The sequence below is a fragment of the Sapajus apella genome, unplaced genomic scaffold (genome assembly GCF_009761245.1).
Source record: "Sapajus apella isolate SASKATOON/1434 unplaced genomic scaffold, GSC_monkey_1.0 scaffold22, whole genome shotgun sequence".
Lineage (NCBI taxonomy): Eukaryota > Metazoa > Chordata > Mammalia > Primates > Cebidae > Sapajus > Sapajus apella.
In genome coordinates this window covers 28,046,462-28,067,871 of record NW_022436962.1, presented here as the reverse complement: position 1 = coordinate 28,067,871, position 21,410 = coordinate 28,046,462, and the positions used below count along the sequence as shown (strand labels likewise).

The 21,410-nt window shown below is 37.4% G+C and overlaps 1 protein-coding gene across 6 annotated transcripts in view; it reads left to right on the top strand.

Moving 5' to 3' along the window:
- The window catches only part of LIN9 (lin-9 DREAM MuvB core complex component), a 75,351-nt gene extending 54,203 nt beyond the window's left edge, over nucleotides 1-21,148 (top strand). For all 6 annotated transcript variants that reach the window (XM_032289442.1, XM_032289441.1, XM_032289446.1 and 3 more), the window contains 4 exons: nucleotides 13,450-13,575; nucleotides 18,767-18,946; nucleotides 19,089-19,186; nucleotides 19,678-21,148. In XM_032289442.1, coding sequence (XP_032145333.1) covers nucleotides 13,450-13,575; nucleotides 18,767-18,946; nucleotides 19,089-19,186; nucleotides 19,678-19,783 — 510 coding nt within the window. In that variant the 3' untranslated portion in view covers nucleotides 19,784-21,148. The remainder of the gene's footprint in view (nucleotides 1-13,449; nucleotides 13,576-18,766; nucleotides 18,947-19,088; nucleotides 19,187-19,677) is intronic.
- Nucleotides 21,149-21,410: the final 262 nt, after the last annotated feature.

Genomic DNA, 21,410 nt, shown 5'->3' with positions numbered 1-21,410 from the left:
AATCCCAGCACTTTGGGAGGCCGAGGCAGGTGGATCACGAGGTCAAGAGATCGAGACCATCCTGGTCAACATGGTGAAACCCCGTCTCTACTAAAATTACAAAAAATTAGCTGGGCATGGTGGCGCATGCCTGTAATCCCAGCTACTCGGGAGGCTGAGGCAGGAGAATTGCCTGAACCCGGGAGACGGAGGTTGCGGTGAGCCAAGATCGCGCCATTGCACTCCAGCCTGGGTAACAAGAGCGAAACTCCATCTCAAAAAAAAAAAAAAAAAGTGAAAAAATGTTATAGTACCCAGGACAGGATGGGAGTGGGGAGTACATACAAATGAGCAACCAACACTTTGAGAGCTACCATCTCTACAAAACAATAGAAGATAAAAGATAATGGAATGACATCTTCACAGGGCTGAAATGAAATAACTACCAACCTAGATTTCTGTAACCAGTGAAAATGCCTTGAAGGATAAAGTTAGCACAAGGACAGTTGTAGACAAATTTATGGTATTTCTTACCAGAGTACCTACATTAAAGGAAATACTAAAGTTTTTGTTTAAACTGAAGAAAAAAACTTGAAGTTTATAAAAGAAACATGAAGATTCAGGGAATGAAGAAGCAACAAAAAGTAAATATGTGAATTACTCTAAGTGACACTTAGATAATTCTTGTGGCACTTAAAGTATTAGAGAGAATTAAAATATACTACAATTGCCTGTTGATTAGGATAGGGGTGTATATACATATAGGCTTAGATAAATTAAGGATTAACATTTTGATCTCTAAGGAACCTATTAAAATAGTATAAGATGAATATCAAGCTAATTAGGGGGAAGTAGGTGGGAAAATGGAACAATAGAAATGTGCAATTGGGGCTGGGTATAATGACTCATACCATTGAATTGCTTGAGTCCAGCCTGGCCAACATAGCCAAACCCCATCTCTACTAAAAGTGCAAAAATTAGCCAGGCGTGGTGGCACATACCTGTAATCCCAGCTACGAAGGAGGCTGAGGCATGAAAATCACTTGAACCCAGGAAGCAGAGGTTTCGGTGAAAACCAAGGCCATGCCACTGCACTCCAGCCTGGGCAACAGAGCAAGACTCTGTCTCAAAAAAAAAAAAAAAAATTTGTTTTTTTAGAAAAATTAGACAGGCATGATATAGTCCCAAGTACTCAGGAGACTGAGGTGGGAGGATTGCTTGAACCCAGAAGTTTGAGGCTGTGGTAAGCTAGAGTGATACCATTGAACTCCAGCTTGGGTGAAGACTCTGTATCTTGGCGGAAAAAAAAAAAAAAAAAAGACTCGAATATGTGACTGGCAGAACTAAGAAACTTTAACAAAACACAATTGATGAGGAGGTGGACAAGTAGGCATTCTTACACATAAATTGGTACACCTTTTATGAAGGGTGTATAGGGTCTCAGAAAGTGATACCCTGAAATGAAAGCCTCAGTAGCAGCTCACCGTGACCTTTTTCCTGCCCACCTATCTGATCTCTCATTTTCTTCTGAGGCTAACCATAGACACCAGAATCCCTCTTCCCCAAAGCAGGACAGAAACCAGAACTCTTTTTCCCCGAAGCCAGCTTTACATAAAACCTGAGAATATTACTCCAGCTTTCCCGTCACCTTTCTATGTGAAAACTGGCCGTAAAGAAATTATTTGATCTACTTTGACTATAGGTCATAAGACCTTCATTCCAGACAGGATCCTGCCTCATACCCAAAGGAAGGAATGCTGCAGAGACAGGCCAAGAGCACATAGTGAAACTTCATCTCTACTAAAAATACAAAAATTAGCCGGGCATGGTGGCATGGTGGCGCATGCCTGTAATTCCAGCACTTTGGGAGGCCGAGGCAGGTGGATCACGAGGTCAGGAGTTCGAGACCAGCCTGTCCATTATGGTGAAACCCCATCTCTACTAAAAATAAATTTTAAAAAAATTAGCTGGGCATAGTGGTGCGTGCCTGTAGTCCTAGCTGCTCGGGAGGCTGAGGCAGGAGAGTTGCTTCAACCCAGGAGGCGGAGGTTGCAGTGAGCCAAGATTGTGCCACTGCACTCCAACCTGGGTGACAGAAGGAGACTCCATCTCAAAAAAAAAAACAAAAAAAAAAACAGACTTTAGATCATATGGATCTAACAGGCATTTACAGAATATTTTATCCAACAACTACAGAATACCCATTCTTCTCATCAGCACATGGAATATTCTCCAGGATATTCAGTATCTTCTGAGACCATAATAGAATAAAACTAGAAAACAATACTGAGAAGAACTTTGGAAACTATACAAATACGTGGAAGTTAAGCAACATGCTCCTGAACAACCATTGAGTCAATGAGGAAATTATGATGGAAATTTTTTTTTTTTTTTTTTTGAGACGGAGTTTCGCTCTCGTTATCCAGGCTGGAGTGCAATGGCGCGATCTCGGCTCACCGCAACCTCCGCCTCCTGGGTTCAGGCAATTCTCCTGCCTCAGCCTCCTGAGTAGCTGGGATTACAGGCATATGCCACCATGCCCAGCTAATTTTTTGTATTTTTAGTAGAGACGGGGTTTCACCATGTTGACCAGGATGGTCTCGATCTCTTGACCTCGTGATCCACCCGCCTCGGCCTCCCAAAGTGCTGGGATTACAGGCTTGAGCCACCGCGCCCGGCCTTATGATGGAAATTTTTAAAATCTTAAACAAATGAAAATGGTAATACAACATACCAATACCTGTGGAATACGGACAAATCAATTCTAAGAGGGAAGTTTATAGCAATAGATGCCTATATCCAAAAAGTAGAAATTTCAAATAAGCAATCTAACAATGTACCTCAAGGAACTAGAAAAGCAAGAACAAACCAAACCCAAAATTATCAGAAGGAAAAACATAATAAAGATCAGAACAGGACTAAGCAAAGTAGAGACTAAACAAAATAATACAAAGGATCAATGAAAAGTTGATTTTTTGAAAAAATAAACAAAATTTATAAACTGCTACCTATACTAGCCAAGAAAAGAAGAAAGAATTGCTTATACCCAGTACTGGAGAAAAAAAAGAAGAGAGAAGAACTAAATAAAATCAGAAATGAAAAAAAGACATTACAACTGGTACCACTGAAAGACAAAATATCATCAGAGACTGTTATGAACAACTATATGCTAACAAACTGGAAAACCTAGAGAGAATGGATAAAGTCCTGGACACAAATGGGCTATCAAGATTAAATCAGAAGGAAATAGAAAACCTGAAGAGACCATTAACAAGTTGTGAGATTGCGACAGTAATAAAAATAGTGCCCCAACAAAGAAAAGCCCAGGACCACATAGTCCAAATTCTACCAGATATATGAAGAACTAATACCAATCCTCCTTAAACTATTCCAAAATATTGAAGTGGAGAGAATTCTCCCTGACTCATTCTACAAGGCCAGCATTACCCTGATACCAAAACCAGATACGGACACAACTAAAAAAACTACAGTCCAGTGTCCCTGATGAATATAGACATAAAAATCCTTAATAAAATACTAGCAAACTGAATTCAACAGCACATAACAAAGATAGTACACCATTATCAAGAGGGATTTATACTGGGGATCCAAGGATGATTTAACGTAATAAATCAATAAACGTGTATATCACATCAACAGAATGAAGGACAAAAACCACATGATCATCCCAATAGATGCAGAAAAAACATTTGATAAAATCCAGTATCCCTCCATGATTAAAAAAAAAAAAAAAAAACCATCGGCAAACTAGTCATAGAAGAAACATACCCCAAAATAATAAAAGCATAGATGACCTCATACTGAATGGGAAATGTTGAAAGCCTTTCCTCTAAGAAGTGGAACAAACTTTTACCACTCTTATTCAACAAAGTAATGGATGTCATAGCCAGAGCAGTCAACCAAGGGAAAAGAAAGAAAAGCCATCCAGATTGGAAAAGAGGAGGTTAAATTGTCCCTCTTTGCAGGTGACTTCATCTTATATTTAATAAAACCATAAGACTGCACCAAAAAACTCTTAGAGTTGATAAGCAAATTCAGTAAAGTTGCTGGATACAAAATCAACATACAAAAATCAGTCATGTTTCTACATACCAGTAATGAAGTAGCCAAAAAATCAAGAAGGCAATTTCATTTACAGTAGCTACAAAGAAAAAAAAATTTTTTTGAGACAGTGTTTTGCTCTTGTTGCCCAGGCTGGAGTGCAATGATGTGATCCTGGCTCACCTGCAACCTCTGCCTCCCAGGTTCAAGCTATTCTCCTACCTCAGCCGCCTGAGTAGCTGGGATTACAGGCATGGCACCACCACACCCAGCTAATTTTTGTGTTTTTAGTAGAGGCGGTGTTTCTCCCTGTTGGTCAGGCTAGTCTTGAACTCCCAGCCTCAGGTGATCTGCCCGCCTCAGCCTCCCAAAGTGTTGGGATTACAGGTGTGAGCCACTGCCCCCAGCCAGAAAATTAAATACTTAGGAATCAGTTAACCAAGGAGGTTAAAGATCTCTACAAGGAAAAGCACTGATGAAATAAATTGAAAAGGACACAAACAAATGGAAAGACATCTCATGGTCACAGATTAGAAGAATTAATATTATTAAAATGACCATAACACAAACAAATAGAAAAATATCGCATGCTCGTGGATTGGAAGAATATTGTTAAAATGACCATAGTGCCCAAAGCAATATACAGATTCAATGAAATCCCTATCAAAATACCAATGTTATTTTTACAGAAATAGAAAAAACAATCCTAAAATCCATATTGAAACAAAAAAGCCAGAATAGCCAAAGCAGTTCTGAGCAAAAAGAACAAATCTGGAAACATCACACTGGAAACATCAGACTTCAAATTATATTACAAGGGTACAGTAAACAAAACAGCATGATATTGGTATGAAAATAGACACATAGACCCGTGGAAGAGAGTAGAAAACATAGAAATAAATTTATTTATAGCCAACTGATTTTTGACAAAGGTGCCAAGAACATACATACGCTGAGGAAAAGACACTCTCTTCTATAAATGGTTCTGGGAAAATTAGAAATCCATATGAAGAAGAATGAAACTGGACCCCTATCTCATATGCAAAACTCAAGATGGATTGACGACTTAAACATAAGATCTGAAGCTATAAATATAATAGAAGAGAACATAAGGAAAACCCTTCAGGACATTGGTTCAAGCAAAGATTTTAGGACTAAGACCTCAAAAGCACTGTCAACTAAAACAAAAATAGATAAATCCTCCAATTTTAAACTAAAAAGCTGCACATTAAAGAAAACAGAGTGAAGAGACAGCCAGTCGAATGGGAGAAAGTATTTATAAATTATATATGCAACAAGGGACTAATATCCAGAATATACAAGTAGAACAACTCAACAATAAAAGTAATAATAATTCCATTAAAAAGTGAGCGAAGGACATGGATAGACAGTTCTCAGAGGAGGATATAAAGATAACTAACGAGTATATGAAAAAATGCTCTGACTGGTGCAGTGGCTTACACCTGTAATCCCAGCACTTTGGGAGACTGAGGGGGGTGGATCACGAGGTCAGGAGATCAAGACCAGCCTGGCCAACATAGTAAAACCCTGACTCTACTAAAAATACAAAAAGTAGCTGGGCGCCTGTAGTGGTGGTGGGCACCTGTAATTCCAGCTACTTGGATGGCTGAGGCAGGAAATTGCTTGAACCTGGGAGGCAGCCGTTACAGTGAGCTGAGATCCCACCACTGTACTCCAGCCTGGGGGAACAGAGCAAGACTCCATCTCAAAAAAAAAAAAAAAAAATGCTCAACATCATTCATCATCAGGAAAATGCAAATCAAAGCCACAATGAGATATCATCTTACCCCAGTTAGGATGGCTGTTATTAAAAAGGCAAAAAAATAACAGATGCTGGCAAGGATGTGGAGAAAAGGAAACTCTTATACACTGTTGGTGGGAATGCAAATTAGTACAACCACTATGTACAACATATGGAGATTCCTCAAACAACTAAAAACAGAACCACCATACGATCCAGCAGTCCCACTACTGGGTGTCTATCCAAAGGAAAAGAAAATCAGTATATCAAAGGGATGCCTGCATTCACATGTTTATAATAGCACCATTTACAATAGCAAAGAGATGCAATCAGCCTAAGTGTCCATCAATGGATAAATGAATAAAGAAATAGAATACTATTTTGCCGTAAGAACTAATGAAATCTTGTCATTTGCAGCCACCTGGATGGAACTGGAGGTCATTATTTTAAGTGCAATAACCCAAGCAAAGAAAGACAAATATTTCATATTCTTACTCATGTGGGAGCTAAAAAAAACCTGAACTCATGGAGATGGAGAATAGCATGATGGAAACCAAAGGGTGTGAGGAGGAAACAAAGAGAGGTTGTTAAATGGGTACAAACAGAATAAATAAGTTGTAATGTTTGATAGCAGACTACAGTGACTATAGCAAAAATATATATTTCAAAATAGAAGGGAGGATTTTAAATGTTATAATCACATTAGAGAATAAATACTCAAGGTAATACCTTGAGTATTTACATATATAGATTGTGTAATGATCAAGTTACAGTATTTTGAGTAATACTCCCCCTCCCACCTTCTGGTATCCATCATTCTATTCTTCACCTCCATGAATTCATGTTTTTTTTAGCTCCCACATGCGTAAGAATATGAGATTATTTGTCTTTCAGATTGGAATTATCTTTTCAAATGGGAATTGGGGTTACCAAAGACATAGTGTAACATAAATTCTAACTAAGTATTTGATCAGGACTCTTCTTGGGAATACATGTGTACTTTTGCAGACTCAGAACTAGTTAATCAAAATGAAAATTATTAAACACTCAGTATCTCCTACAGATAATTTTTTTCGAGGGTGTCAGAGTCTCTACATCTTTTGTGTTCAGTATTTTAATGAATCACTTAAAGATGGACAAAGGGTTTTACATATATGGTATACATAAAAATGTACAAAGTAGCCAGGCACAGTGGCTCACCCCTGTAATCCCAGCACTTTGGGAGGCTGAGGCGGGCGGATCACTTGAGGGTCGGGAGTTCGAGACCAACATGGCAGCATGGTGAAACCCCATCTCTACTAAAAATACAAAAATTAGCTGGGTGTGGTGGCATGCACCTGTAATCCTACCTACTCAGCAGGCGGAGGCAGGAGAACTCCGTGAACCCAGGAGGCAGAGGTTGGAGTGAGCCGAAATTGCACCACTGCGCTCAAGCATGGGCAACAGAGTGAGACTCCGTCTCAAAAAAAAACAAAATGTACAAAGTTGAGAGATGGCTGACATGTTACCAAATAGAGTGATGTGACTAATGAACTATGAAAAAACTATAAAACAAAATGGATATATTCTCCTCTTCAAAATTATCATCTGGTTTTATCTCCAACTTTAATAGTTTTAAAATCCATTTCGAGGTCTCTTGTTTCTCAGGGTAATACCCAAAATACTCTGACTTGATCATTACACAATCTGTGCATGTAAAACAAAATAAAAAGTAATTTGAAGACAACCTACATTTCTACCATCTTCTGTTCCTATTCAGACTAAATATTACTGGTCTTCTCATCAGATTTGTAAATATTTCAAATAAAGCATTAGTGAACAGGTGAAGTGAGCACATTTTATACATTCTAGGGGGGAATATAAGTTAATTGGAGACTTTTTGGAAGGTAGCTTGGCCATATTGATGGGCCAGGGATTTTACATTTAGAGCATGATTCCAAAGATGTGCAGGATTCCAAGGATGTTCATCACATCATTGTTTGTAATAGCAAAAAATTGTAAATGGTTAAATGAATATCTGTCGAGGACTAGCCAAATCAATCCACACCCTTAATCATGAGTTGCTAAATCTGATATTTTCCATCTTGTCCCCTAAAAACTCATATTTTTACAGACTGTTTGCCTTCAGCATCAACCTATAAGACACACAAGAAAACTTTTTATTACTTTGTGATCATACTTTTTTTTTTATCAGAATGTATTTGTTGTTTCTGATGGTTCAAATGCCTCACCTTATACATACAGGCTTAATTTGATGTCATATTTTTGCCTTATTTTGTTTTTATTTTATTTTATTTATTTATTGAGACAGAGTCTAACTCTGTCCCCCAGGCTGGAGTGCAGTGGTACCATCTCGGCTCACTGCAACCTCTGCCTCCCAGATTCAAGCGATTCTCCTGCCTCAGCCTCCCAAGCAGCTGTGATTACAGGCATGCGCCACCGTGCCTGGCTAATTTTTCATATTTTTGGTAGAGACAGGGTTTCACCATGTCGGCCAGGCTGGTCTTTAACTCCTGGCCTCAAGTGATCTGCCCACCTCGGCCTCCCAAAGTAAGTTTTAGGCCAGGCATGGTGGCTCATGCCTGTAATCCCACCACTTTGGGAGGCCGAGGTGGGCAGATCACTTGAAGCCAGGAGTTCAAGACCAGCCTGGCCCACATGCTGAAACCTCGTCTCTAGTAAAAATTCAAAAATTAGTCTGGCACGGCAGCCCATGACTGTAATGCCAGCTACTCAGGAGGCTGAGGCAGGAGAATCGCTTGAACCCAGGAGGTAGAGGTTGCAGTGAGTCAAGATTGTGCCACTGCACTCCAGCCTGGGCAACAGAGCAAGACTCCATCTGAAAAAATAATAATTTTTAATTGTATGGATAAAGCAAATGTACTTTTCTTTAAAAATTACCATTCTTATTGAGTTTGATGTGGTTTACTTTCTTTGTATTTTTTAATGTATAAATACCTATAGAATATATATTATTGGGGTTTTTTTGAGGCGAGGACTTTTTTGTTTGAGACAGAGTCTCGCTCTGTTGCCCAGGCTGGAATGCAGTGGCATACTCTCAGCTCACTGCAACCTCCACCTCCTGGGTTCAAGCAATTCTCATGCCTCAGCCTCCCGAATAGCTGGGATTACAGGCACGTGCCATCTTACCCAGCTAATTTTTGTGTTTTTAGTAGAGATGGGATTTCACCATATTCTCTAACTCCTGACTTCAAGTGACCCACCAAATTGGCTTCCCACAATGCAAGGATTGCAGGTGTGAGCCACTGCGCCCAGCCAAAGGTTGACATTTTTTTTTAGACGGAATCTCACTCTGTCACCAGGCTAGAATGCAGTGGCGTGATCTCAGCTCACTGCAGCCTCTGCCTCCCAGGTTCAAGCAGTTCTTTTGCCTCAGCCTCCTGAGTAGCTGGGATTATAGACGTGCCCCACCATGCCCAGCTAATTTTTGTATTTTTAGTAGGGATGGGGTTTTACCATGTTGGTCAGGCTGCTCTGTAACTCCTGACCTTGTGATCCGCCCACCTTGGCCTCCCTAAGTGCTGGGATTACAGGTGTCACCATACCCAGCCAAGGAGGACATTTTAAAATAAATGTTATACTACATAACATCCTGCCTTTCACTCTATAGTATTAGTAAATATAGATAACTCTCTTCAATCCTAGTATTAGAAGATCCTTAAGTTGTTAGCAATCTGATAGGTGAAATATAAATAACTCATTGTTTTATTTTGTATTTCTAAGGCTACTAGTGGAATTAAGCATCTTTTTGTATGTTAATTGGCCATTTATATTAATATTAAGAAAATTATTTCTCATATTATAGTACAGAAAATTTAAATTTTGGTGTAATCAATACAGCTGACCCTCAAACAATGTGGGGGTTGGGGTGCAGCCCTCACCAGCAGTCAAAAATCTACATACAAGTTTTGACTCCTCCAAAACTTAATAGCCTACTGTTGACCAGAAGCTTTATGGATAACCTAAATAGTAGATGAATACATGTCTTATGTATGCCTTATATACTGTATCCTACATAAAGTAAGCTAGAGAAAAGGAAATGTTATTAAGAAAATCATCAGGTAAAGAAAACATTCAGTATTAAGTGGAAGTAGATCATAAAGGTCTTCATCCTTGTTATCTTCACGTTGAGTAGGCTGAGGAGGAGGAATTGAAGGGGTTGGTTTTGCTGTCTCAAGTGACCCACCAAATTGGCTTCCCACAATGCAAGGATTGCAGGTGTGAGCCACTGTGGCAGAGGCAGAAGAGGGAGAGGAGATGGAAGGGAAGGCAGGAGAGGCAGGCACACCAGTGTAACTTTTGAAAAAATCTACATGTATACGATCTGGTGGGCTATTATAAAAATTTTTTAAATCTGTATTTAAGTAATGTAAGTGGACCTGCACCATTCAAACCTGTGTTGTTTGAGGGTCAGCTGTATGTCAGCCTGTTCCTTTTTTGGTTTTTGTTTTTTGTAACTTGTTTAAAACAGCTTCTTTACCTCTTATTCATAAACATAATCTCCTGTCTTCTCATGATACTTTTATAGTTTTTTTATATTTACTCCTTCAATACATCCTAAAATTACTTTTGTGAATGATTTGAGTATAGAGATGTAACTTTTTTCCTAAAAAGCTAATTGCCCCAATTTATTAATAGTTCATCCTTTCCCACTGATTTGAAAGGCCAACTTTATTATATGTGAAATTTCCAAACATGAATATACATATACTCATACACAAGCATATGTGCCAGGCATACATATACATATATGTTGGAATTTAGTATAAAGACTGGCCACTGTTCTCTCCCATTAGTGTATTTATCTCCCATGTGAACACTACACTGTTTGATAACTAACAGTACAGGTCCCTCCATCTGTGTTTCTCTTTCAGAATTGGCTGGTCATTTTTGTACATTTATTCTTCTATATTAACACTTCATTTTTTTAGATGTTTAAGAAGATAAGGGAAATTTTTTTCATCATTGGGGGATATTCAAAAAGATAAAGACTTTGAGAACAGCTTCAAAAAAGGGATCTCAAAAATATTTTTAGAAGTGGAATATATAACCAGATAATACTTTTGAAGGGAAGTATATATCTGTTTAGTTTTGGGGGTTTTTTTTATGGTTCATTAGTTACATCACCTTATTTTGTAATGCGTTAGCCATCGTTCAATTTCATACATTTTTTTTTTACCTGTTTTGATGGATACTGTATATATAAACCCTTTGTACATCTTTAAGTAATTCATTAAAATGTTGAACACAAAAGATGAAGATAGAGACTTTTGACACACTCGAAAATAATTCTCTGTAAGAGATAATGATTTTGATTTTGATCAACTGGTTCTGAGTCTACAAAAGTCTACACTTATCCCTGAGAGGAGGTTCCATCAAATACTGTGTTATAATTTACATTACACTGTGTCCTCAGGAACCCCAAGTTCCCAACAAGGAAATGAAAATATATTCAGCATGTCCTGCATTATCCCTGCATTCTTATAGAAAATGTTTTGAATGGTCCAATGGTTTTAACTTCACAAAAACTGAGGTTTACAAAGAGGTAGCAATTCAGGAAGCACCAATTAGGTAAACTAAAAGTAGGATGTCCTGGATATGATTCCAGGTCTACATGGAACTTATCCCTTCCCTGCTCCCATTGTGGCATTCCCTTCCCTTTTGCTCTTTTACTGCTTCAGATCCATAGTGGCAGAGGAGTTCTAACTGATGCAAACTGGCTTCAGATCCCACAAGCTTACTACTTACTGGCTATAGTACATGGGCCTTATATGTAAAGTGGAGACAATAAACAGTAATATCCTTTTCATGTGGTTATTGTGAGGATTCAAGGAAATCCTTTGAAAACACTTAGAATATTAGCCAGGTGTAGTGGCACATGCCTGTAGACCAAGCTACTTGGGAGGCTGAGACAGGAGGATCCCTTGAGTCCAGTAGTTTGAGGCTGCACTGAGTTATGATTGTGCTACTACAGTCCTGCCTGGGCAACAGAGTGAGACCCTGCTCTAAAAAACAAAACAGGCCAGGCATGGTGGCTCACGCCTGTAATCCCAGCACTTAGAGAGGCCAAGGCAAGCGCATCATTGAGATCAGGAGTTCGAGACCAGCCTGGCCAACATGGTGAAACCCTGTCTCCACTCAAAATACAAAAATTATCCAGGTGTGGTGGTGCACACCTGTAGTCCTGCTATTTGGGAGGCTGAGGCAAAAGGATCGCTTGATCCTAGGAGACGGAGGTTGTAGTGAGTGGAGATCACGCCATTGCGCTCCAGCTTGGGTGATGGGAATGAAACCTTGTCTCAAAAAAAAAAAAAAAAAGAAAACTTAGAATAAGCTCGGCGTGATGACACATGCCTATAATCTAAGCTACTTGGGAGGCTGAGGCAGGAGGATTGCTTCAGGCCATAAGTTCAAGTCTAGCTTGGGCAACATAGCAAGATGCCATCTCAAAAACAACCACAAAACCACACTTAGTGTATGGCACATTAGTCAGCTCTACTTAGTACATCTGTTTTTGTCATCATTAAGTAATCAACACATCTTTAATAGTATGTGCTATTAAACAAATCATTTAACTTTTCTATGCCTCAGTTTTCTCTGTAAAATGGCTCAGCTTAACTAGATGGTCTCTGAGTTTTCTGTTAGCTCAGTCCGTAATTCTGTTATTTGGGACCTATATAAGTAGTTCATCCCTAGGTCTAGGAAACTTTATTTTTCCCTACCTATACTTACTAGAAGGAGCAGTTTTGCTTCCTCAGTACATGACAATGTGCTTTCTCAGAAATCCTCTGGAAAAAAAATGTGGGAATGAAACCTCTAGTCAATTATCCTTGACTAGAGAGGTTTCTTTGCCAGCATTTTTAGCAGGAATGAAATGGAGGGTATAATTTATTGGAAGTACTGTGAAGAGAGAGAAGGAAATGGCATTGAAGTCCATTAACACTTGTTGGTAGAGCACATACATGGAATGATGACACAATAAAAAGTTAATATTCGTTGAGTATTTGCTATGTGGGAGGCACTGTGCTAACATGCACTATCTCATTTAATCTTTGCAACAACCCCACAAGGTAGATAATCTTATTATCCCAATTTTGCTGTTGAGGACCTCAAGGCACAGAAAGATTAAGGAACTTGCTTAACATCACACAGCTAGGTGGTGATAGAGGTGGAATTTGAATATATATCATCTGATTGTAACACTCCTGCTCTTAAACAATTATGCTATACTGAACTGATTCCAGGTACAGCATCAATTGGTTTAAAAAACTAGAATGTTTCAAATGAGGACATATAGTTTAACAACTAACAATCCTATGAAAAAGTTGAAAGACTAATATAACGAACATTGCATACATATTTATCAATTAACATTTTGCTTCATTTAATTTATCTCCATGTAAGATCTGCTTTTCAGAAAAGCAAATGGCAGACATGATGCTCCAATGAACAAGGGCAATCTCCTAAATAACAATGCCATTATCACAAACAAGAACTATAACAATTAGAACAGACATTTAATAACCTTTAGTTTGCTTTTTAGATAAGTCAAATCTCCTTTTAGATCATTGAAATTGCATTGCTAAAAAACAAACTCTTACCAAGATCTGATTTTTTTTTCTCAGAAATCATATTCCATGCCCATCAGCATTGAATTTCAGCGGAGATATGCAACTATTGTTTTAGAGCTTGAACAGCTGAACAAGGACCTAAATAAAGTTTTGCATAAAGTTCAACAGTATTGCTATGAGGTAAGTGATATGTATAGATTTCCCTCTGTATTTTTCTCTGAACCTTAATACTTTTACCTTCACACTTTAGAAAATCCATACCAAGCCAGGTGTGGTGACTCACGCCTGTAATCTCAGCATTTTGGAAGGCCGAGGTGGGCAGATCATGAGGTCAGGAGTTCAAGACCAGACTGACCAACATGGTGAAACCCTGTCTCAACTGAAAGTACAAAAATCAGCTGGGCGTGGTGGTGTGCGCCTGTAATCCCAGCTGCTCAGGAGGCTGAGTCAGGAAAATTGCTTGAACGTGGAAGGCGGAGATTGTTGCAGTGAGCCAAGATTACACCACTGCACTCCAGCCTAGGTGACAGAGCGAGACTCTGTCTCAAAAAAAAAAAAGAAAAGAAAAAGAAAATCTATACCAAGCCAGTATCTTTATAAAGTCCTTTAGCAGAACTGTGTTATATAAAGTTTCTTATTCCTCCCAGCATCAGTGTTGAAGACTACTTTATACACAGAAAGCTGTCAGTTCTGAGTTTTTTCGTTCAAGTTACAAATGATAAAGCTCTCCAAAAAAATTTGTAAAAATCCAGAAAACTAATTACTCTGAATTCCACTACCCCAGAGACCAAATTTTGTTGTTGCTTCTTTTTTCTTTTTTTTCTTTTTTTTTTTTTTTTGAGACAGGGTCTTGCTCTGTTGACCAGGCTGGAGTACAGTGGTACAGTCTTGCAATCTTGGTTAACTACAGCCTCAACTTCCCAGGCTCAAACTATCCTCCTACCTCAGCCTCCTGAGTAGCTAGAACTACAGGTGCATGACATGCTTTTTTGTTTATTTTTGTAGAGGTGAAGTCTCACTATGTTGTCCAGGTTGGTCTCAAACTCATGGGCTCAAGCGATCCTCCCACCTTGGCCTTCCAAAGTACTGAGATCATAGGCCTAAGCCACTGTGCCCAGCCCCAGAGACCAAATTTTTGTTTGTTTCTCCCTAGTCGTGTGTGTGTGTGTGTGTGTGTGTGTGTGTGTGTGTGTATGAAACAATGCATGCTTTTTCTCATACAGTTCTGATTGTGCTGGCTATATAATTTTGTTGCCTTCTCTTTTAAACTTTAAATTAGCATTAGAACTATGGATTCTCGAATTTCAAATACATAGATCACAAGGTTATTTGTGAATTTTCATTCCCATGTGATTATATATATGAAAGTGATTCAACAGTTTCATCTAAAATTTGAGTTTCTTACTACAGGTTAAGAATTAAAATGATTCAGGTGAGTTTAGGATGCTCCTGCATTTGCACACTTTGGGGTTGTGTGTTTCCAGGAAAGCCACCTCTACTTGTGATGTCAGATTCTTTTTTTTTTTTTTGAGACGGAGCCTTACTCTGTTGCCCAGGTTGGAGTGCAATGGTGCAATCTCGGCTCACTGGAACCTCCGTCTCCCGGGTTCAAGCAGTTCTCCTGCCTCAGCCTCCCAGTAGCTGGGACTACAGGTGCGCACCACCAAGCCCAGCGAATATTTTGTATTTTTACAATAAAAACACAAAACCTGAAGTCTCAAACTCCTGACCTCAGGTTATCTGCCAGGCTGGTCTCAAAACCCTGACCTCAGGTGATCCGCCCTCCTCGGCCTCCCAAAGTGCTGTAAAGGCATGAGCCACTGCACCTGGCTGTGATAACAGATTTTTAAACAGTTGGCTTATCTTCCTGATAGTCTTCAGTCATCCACCTAACAATATGCATTGTATTAGTAATAGATTTTCTCCCCTGGACTAGCAACTATTCACAAGACATGCAGACTATGCAGTCCAGGATGACACATAACAGGATGGTACATGCAGAAACGGATTGCTCATCAAACTTTTTGTAGTAGCCAAGGCCATTTGTGATAGGCTCCTTTCCTAATGAATTAAAGTGATTTAATCTTCTCAAAGCTCTTATGGAACTATAATATACATTTAAAAAATAACATATCGGCCGGGTGCAGTGGCTCATGCCTATATGCCAGCACTTTGGGAGGCCAAGGTGGGCAGATCACCTGAGGTCAGGAGTTCGAGACTAGCCTGGCCAACATGGTGAAACCCCATCTCTAAAAAAATAATAAGAATATATCTGAGAGGACACTATGACTAAGGAATTCTACTCAATATATACCAAAAAGATATGTCAACATGTATTTACCAAAATACATATACTAGAATGATCATAGCATCATTGTTCATTATAGCCAGAAATCAGAAACTACCCAAATACCCGTTAGTACTACAATGGACCAATAAACATGGTATAATTACAGTTACGCAGTGGAAATACTACTCAGCAATGAGAATGAATGAACTTGACTACAACTCAGTGCCATGGATGGATCTCACAAATACAATGTTGAATAAATAAAGTCAGACACAAGAGAATATATAATGTATGATTCTGTTTTTATAAAGCTCAAAAGGTAATCTATGATGTTAGAAGCCAGGGTGGTGCTTACCCTGAGGGAGGTAGTACTGGAAGATGGCATTATTGAAGTATCTGGGACTTCGGTAATATTCCAGTTCTTAATCTAGTTGCTGACTTCTCAGGCATGCTTGATTTGTGACACTTCATTAATCTGTACACTTTATGATTTGCATACTTTTACGTATTTATGTATGCCTCAATTAAAATTTTAGTAAAGTATTAGAGGATACAGTTATTCACTGAAGCATTATTGGGAATTATAAAATATTAGAAAAAAACATACATGCCCACACATAGGAAACTAAATTATTTATGGTACATCCACACAATAGAGTACTAAGCTGCTGTAAGAGAGGAAGCTCTCTACTTACTGATATGGAGTGATTTCCAGGATATATTATTAGGTGCAAAAAGCAAATACAAAAAATACACATACATATTCTTAAGTATATTACCTTTGGAGTAGGAAATAAGTGGAAATACAATATATATGTATCAACTTAATTTTTTCAAAAGGAAACACAGAAAGGATACACCAGAAACTAATTTGGAACTGGGGTAAGAGTTGGTAAGGAGTGACATTTTTCTGAGTGTTTTTTTCCCCAACAAATACAAGTAAACTCTAAAGTGGAAAACAAACAGAAATAAATGAACCTAACTATATTTCAAAGGAGTGATGTAAACTTGCTATCACTGAAGGGGATAAAAACTGATTTGGATAGCTTGAACGTAGCATAGGTTGAGCATCCCAAGTCTGAAATGCTACAAAATCCAAATTTTTTTTGAGTGCCAAAGTGAATGAAACTCAAAGGAAATGCATTTCAAGCATTTCAGATTTTGGAGTTTTCTATTTGGGGTTCTCAACCAGTAAGTATAATACAAATATTCTAAAATTTGAAAAAACCCTAAATCCAAAACAATTCTGGTCCTAAGCATTTTGGATAAGGAATACTCAACCTGTATTTTGAATTTTGACTGTATACCCTTAGTCTAAACCAAAGTTTAAATAAACACTGAATTTTAGTTAGTAGAATTTTTTCTCTTGGTGACATCCATAACAGTTCTGAAACTCTTACTGTGTACTCTAGGACTGAGCAAATGAGCAAATAAGTATATTGATCCTGGGCACAGTGGCTCACGCCTGTAATCCCAGCACTTTGGGAGGCTGAGTCAGATGGATCACCTGAGGTCAGGAGTTCGAAACCAGTCTGGCCAACATAGTGAAACCCCATCTCTACTAAAAATACAAAAATTAGCCAGGTGTGGTGGCGGGCACCTGTAATTCCAGCTATTCAGGAGGCTGAGGCAGGAGAATCGCTTGAACCTGGGAGGCAGAGGTTGCAGTGAGCCGAGGTCGCACCATTCCACTCCAGCCTGGGTGACAGAGTGAGACTGCCTCAAAAAAAAAAAAAAAAAAAAAAAAAAAAATATATATATATATATATATATGTATGTATTGTGGATAACAGCAGCCACGTTTCTCACTGTTGAAGAAGGCAGTTATGAAGAGGGGGGAGACTAGAATGAAACTGTGGCATTAGATTGGAATGGGGGAATCACTATTAATTCGTGATTTATTTTATCTTTATAAAATAGGTATAAGTCAGTGTATACGTCTGCTGAGAAAGCTAAAAGCAATTACACCCTAATAGCAAAGAATGCACCTAGACCCAGACCTGGGGCAGAGAAAGAAGATAAGCCTGGCCCACCTTATTATGCCAAGGAAGTAAAATGTGCCCCCAAATTATGGGGACATGTCAAAAAGAGCCAGCTTGACAGGGTTCCCACTGGCCAAATCTGGGACAATTTGACAATTTGAGCTTCAGAATAAATATAGTAAGAGATTATAACCCATAGAATAAAGTTAACATCGGTATGGGTTCATACTAACATTAATGCATTTTTTAAGGGAAACTACTTTGTAGTAAAATTCCACGTAATAAATAGAGAAGCAGTGTTAAGAATGAGAAAAACACTGTTTTACAACCATCATAGTTATGATTGATACAGACAAGAATTATCAACAGATGCTAAAATCGGTAGGTAAAAGTTTGATGACAAATAGGATGTTTACATAGCCTCGAGTTATCTCTTCACAACTACTTAGTACTTACAAAAAAGAAATCCTTTACTGTAGGAAAATCTGGCAGACACTTAACTACTTAACCAAGTGACCAAAGATAACATCACCAGTAATGGGACAGGTCAATACCAGGTGCCTTCTAATGAAGATGTCAAAGCACTCAGCATCACTTTTGCAGTATTTCTGCCAAAAAATGTGTGACTTCAGTCTAATCATAAAAAAACAAGACAAACCTACGTTGAGGGATATTACACAAAATAATTGGCTCCTACTCTTAAAAAATATCAAAGAAATACAAATCAGTGATTAGAGGTAATAAGGCACAATGTCTCTAACTTAAATTACTAAGGGAAAAAATTACACATTCACAGAGAGATCAAATGGCAGATCAAAGGTAGTAAAACATAAACAGTGAATCTAAGTAAATGTTATCAAGAGTTCTTGTTTTCTTTTAACTTTCTTTAAAAGTTTGAAATTGTATCAAAATTAAAAGTTACAACAAATAGAAACAAATTAGAAACTGGTAAAGGAAAAAACCTTCAAAAGTAAGAGTACCACTTAGTTTTAAATGCTAGTTTTATAAAAATTAAAATCTGAAAAGAGGGCACAAACACATACAGAAATAATCATGGCTTCTCGAACATGCATCTCATGGTTCAATCATCTGTATTCAGCTTGCTCCAGACCAGGGGCTGCAGCCAGCAGATCAGCCGACAGATATGAGACGCAGGTGTGAGGAAGAAGCACAGGAAATTGTTCGGCATGCAAATTCCTCAACAGGACAGCCCTGTGTTGAAAATGAAAATCTGACAGACTTAATCTCCAGGCTTACAGCTATTTTGTTACAAATTAAGGTAAATTAGAGAAAATATTTTCTTAATTTGACATAAAGCAACCCATGCTGATTTGTTGCTAAGAAATTAATTCATTGATTATATCAGGTATTCTATATTTGAGCTATAATTCAATTACGTTTTGAAATTTTTTTCCCTTTAGTGTCTAGCTGAAGGAGGAGACCTGAATTCCTTTGAATTCAAATCACTTACAGACTCATTAAATGATATCAAGAGTACAATAGATGCTTCTAATATCAGGTAATTCGTTAGGTACCCTCTAATCTTTTTAATGTGAAGTTCGTAGTGATTTTCAGTATAAGTTTTAAGAATTATGCATATTTGTGAAGTACTCATATGTTATTCTCCATTAAATATATTTTTAAGAGCTTTTCACTTATATCCAGTCTGTTGACAGAATAGAAATTTCACATAGATTTTGTATATAAAGAAATTAGGAGGTATATTTAGGTTTGGGGTTAGCATGGAGGTTCAGCTTAGAAGTTGAGCTTCCCTAGTCAGTGAGAGGCTCATCCTCTCCTTCCAGCTCCCCATGGCTCCTTTGCTTCTTTAGAGTATATTTGTTCAATTACTACTGAAGTAGAATTATGGCTAATGTAGTAGAGGAGATATATTCCTTCTCTAAGATTTATCATAGCTGTTTTCTAACTAAAATTCAGCTCTCCTTTTTAAAAACTTTTTTTCTTAATTTTTTTAAATAAAGTTGTTAACGATGTTTGTTCTTTCTTTAGCTGCTTTCAGAATAATGTAGAAATCCATGTTGCACATATTCAGAGTGGCCTGAGCCAGATGGGAAACTTACATGCCTTTGCAGCAAATAACACCAACAGAGACTGAGGAGAAGATTTCATTATTCCAACTGCACAGGACATTGTTCTTTTCCTTTATATAGGCTTCCAACACCAAATAACCTAACTGCTGGAAAACAAGGGAAATTTAAATCTCCAAATAAGGCATTTTAATAGACTGTATTGCTTCTTAAACCAGCATTGCTGACCAGCATTATATTTATTTTTCTTTTATTATTCAAATGCAGTAGCATTGCTTATGTTACATATGTTTATATTAGCAAATATTTTTAATGAAAATATCTGAACATAATATAATTTCATTGAAGAATGCATTGACCATTTTTTTTAACGTGCATGAATTCACCGCAACACATGGAGACAACTCAGACAACTGCTGCCATGGAGAGTCGGAAGAAACCTGGTCTTTTTGTTCATGTCGGTGGCAATGTGGAAATTCCATCCAGAAAATTACAACTCCACTTGATTCAGTTAATCACCATCTCAGTCTTCAAAAGATAACATCATGAAGTGTGGGAAGTCCTAGTTTTAAGGAAAGCCACTGAAATATAGATGGGAAATACGGACTTTACAGGTATATGTGATATATACTTGCAATGTGACATGGTTCTATAGATCATTTTATAATAATAAATATTTAAATTTATCATAACTTATATAAAAGAAACCTTTGTTTTTTGTCTGTTGAAATAAAATGAAGGAATAGGGAAAAAACATAACTGCAAAATGCTAAATTTCTGCAAATGGATTTGGCATACCTTCCCATCAGTTCAGGTCAAAAGTGCTATTGTTATGAGATTTATTTAAAAAAAAAAAAAAAAGACTGATAACACACTATTTTCATATTTTTTTTTTGTTTATTTGCACAACTTTTAAACCAGATTACTGGTTAAAATCCAACAGTACACAATTTGTAAAGTAAAAAGATTTTATAAGGAAAACAAATATAATAACCAGTGCTGTGAAATGCAGAAGAAAGGTTTGTTTTGATTGTTTTTCTTTTTTAGGAAAATCCCTAAAATGTTAATCTTGTAAAAAGTATGTATTTGGAATTTTCTTTGTTTTAATATAGAATATTATAAAGTCAAAATATAATAAATTGTTTTCAAATTTGGAGTTTAAGATATAGCTGTAGAGGTGATTTTAATTCCTTTAGATGTCTCATCAAATGAGACTTTTTATATGTTAATGTATAATAAAACTGAAACAAGATTATTTTCCATTTGAAATTTTTGTATAGTTTAAAAATGCTTCCGTATTCTTTGTTGGTATTGTGCCACTGCAGAACTTTAGTGCAGAGTTTATATTTAGCTAAACTGTTATGTTAATTAAATGCATAAATCTTCTATTCTTAATATTTGTAATTCTAAATAAATTGATCTATGAAAATTAATATTTCCTATATTTTCGTTTAATTAATTCAAGTTGATATGCATTCCTTCTGTTTAAAAAGTTTTGAAGAATTGTAATTTACATTAAATTACATCTTTAGGGGAAGCAGTACAGATTAATTACCAAGTCACTCTGAAGTACCATCCAATGGTATAGATTTTATTTATTACCATACCGTACCATCCCGTGGTATGGTATTAAGCAAGTAAGTTATTTGGCCTGGTACAGACCTAGTGAAAGGTTGATTTTAATATATTCTACCT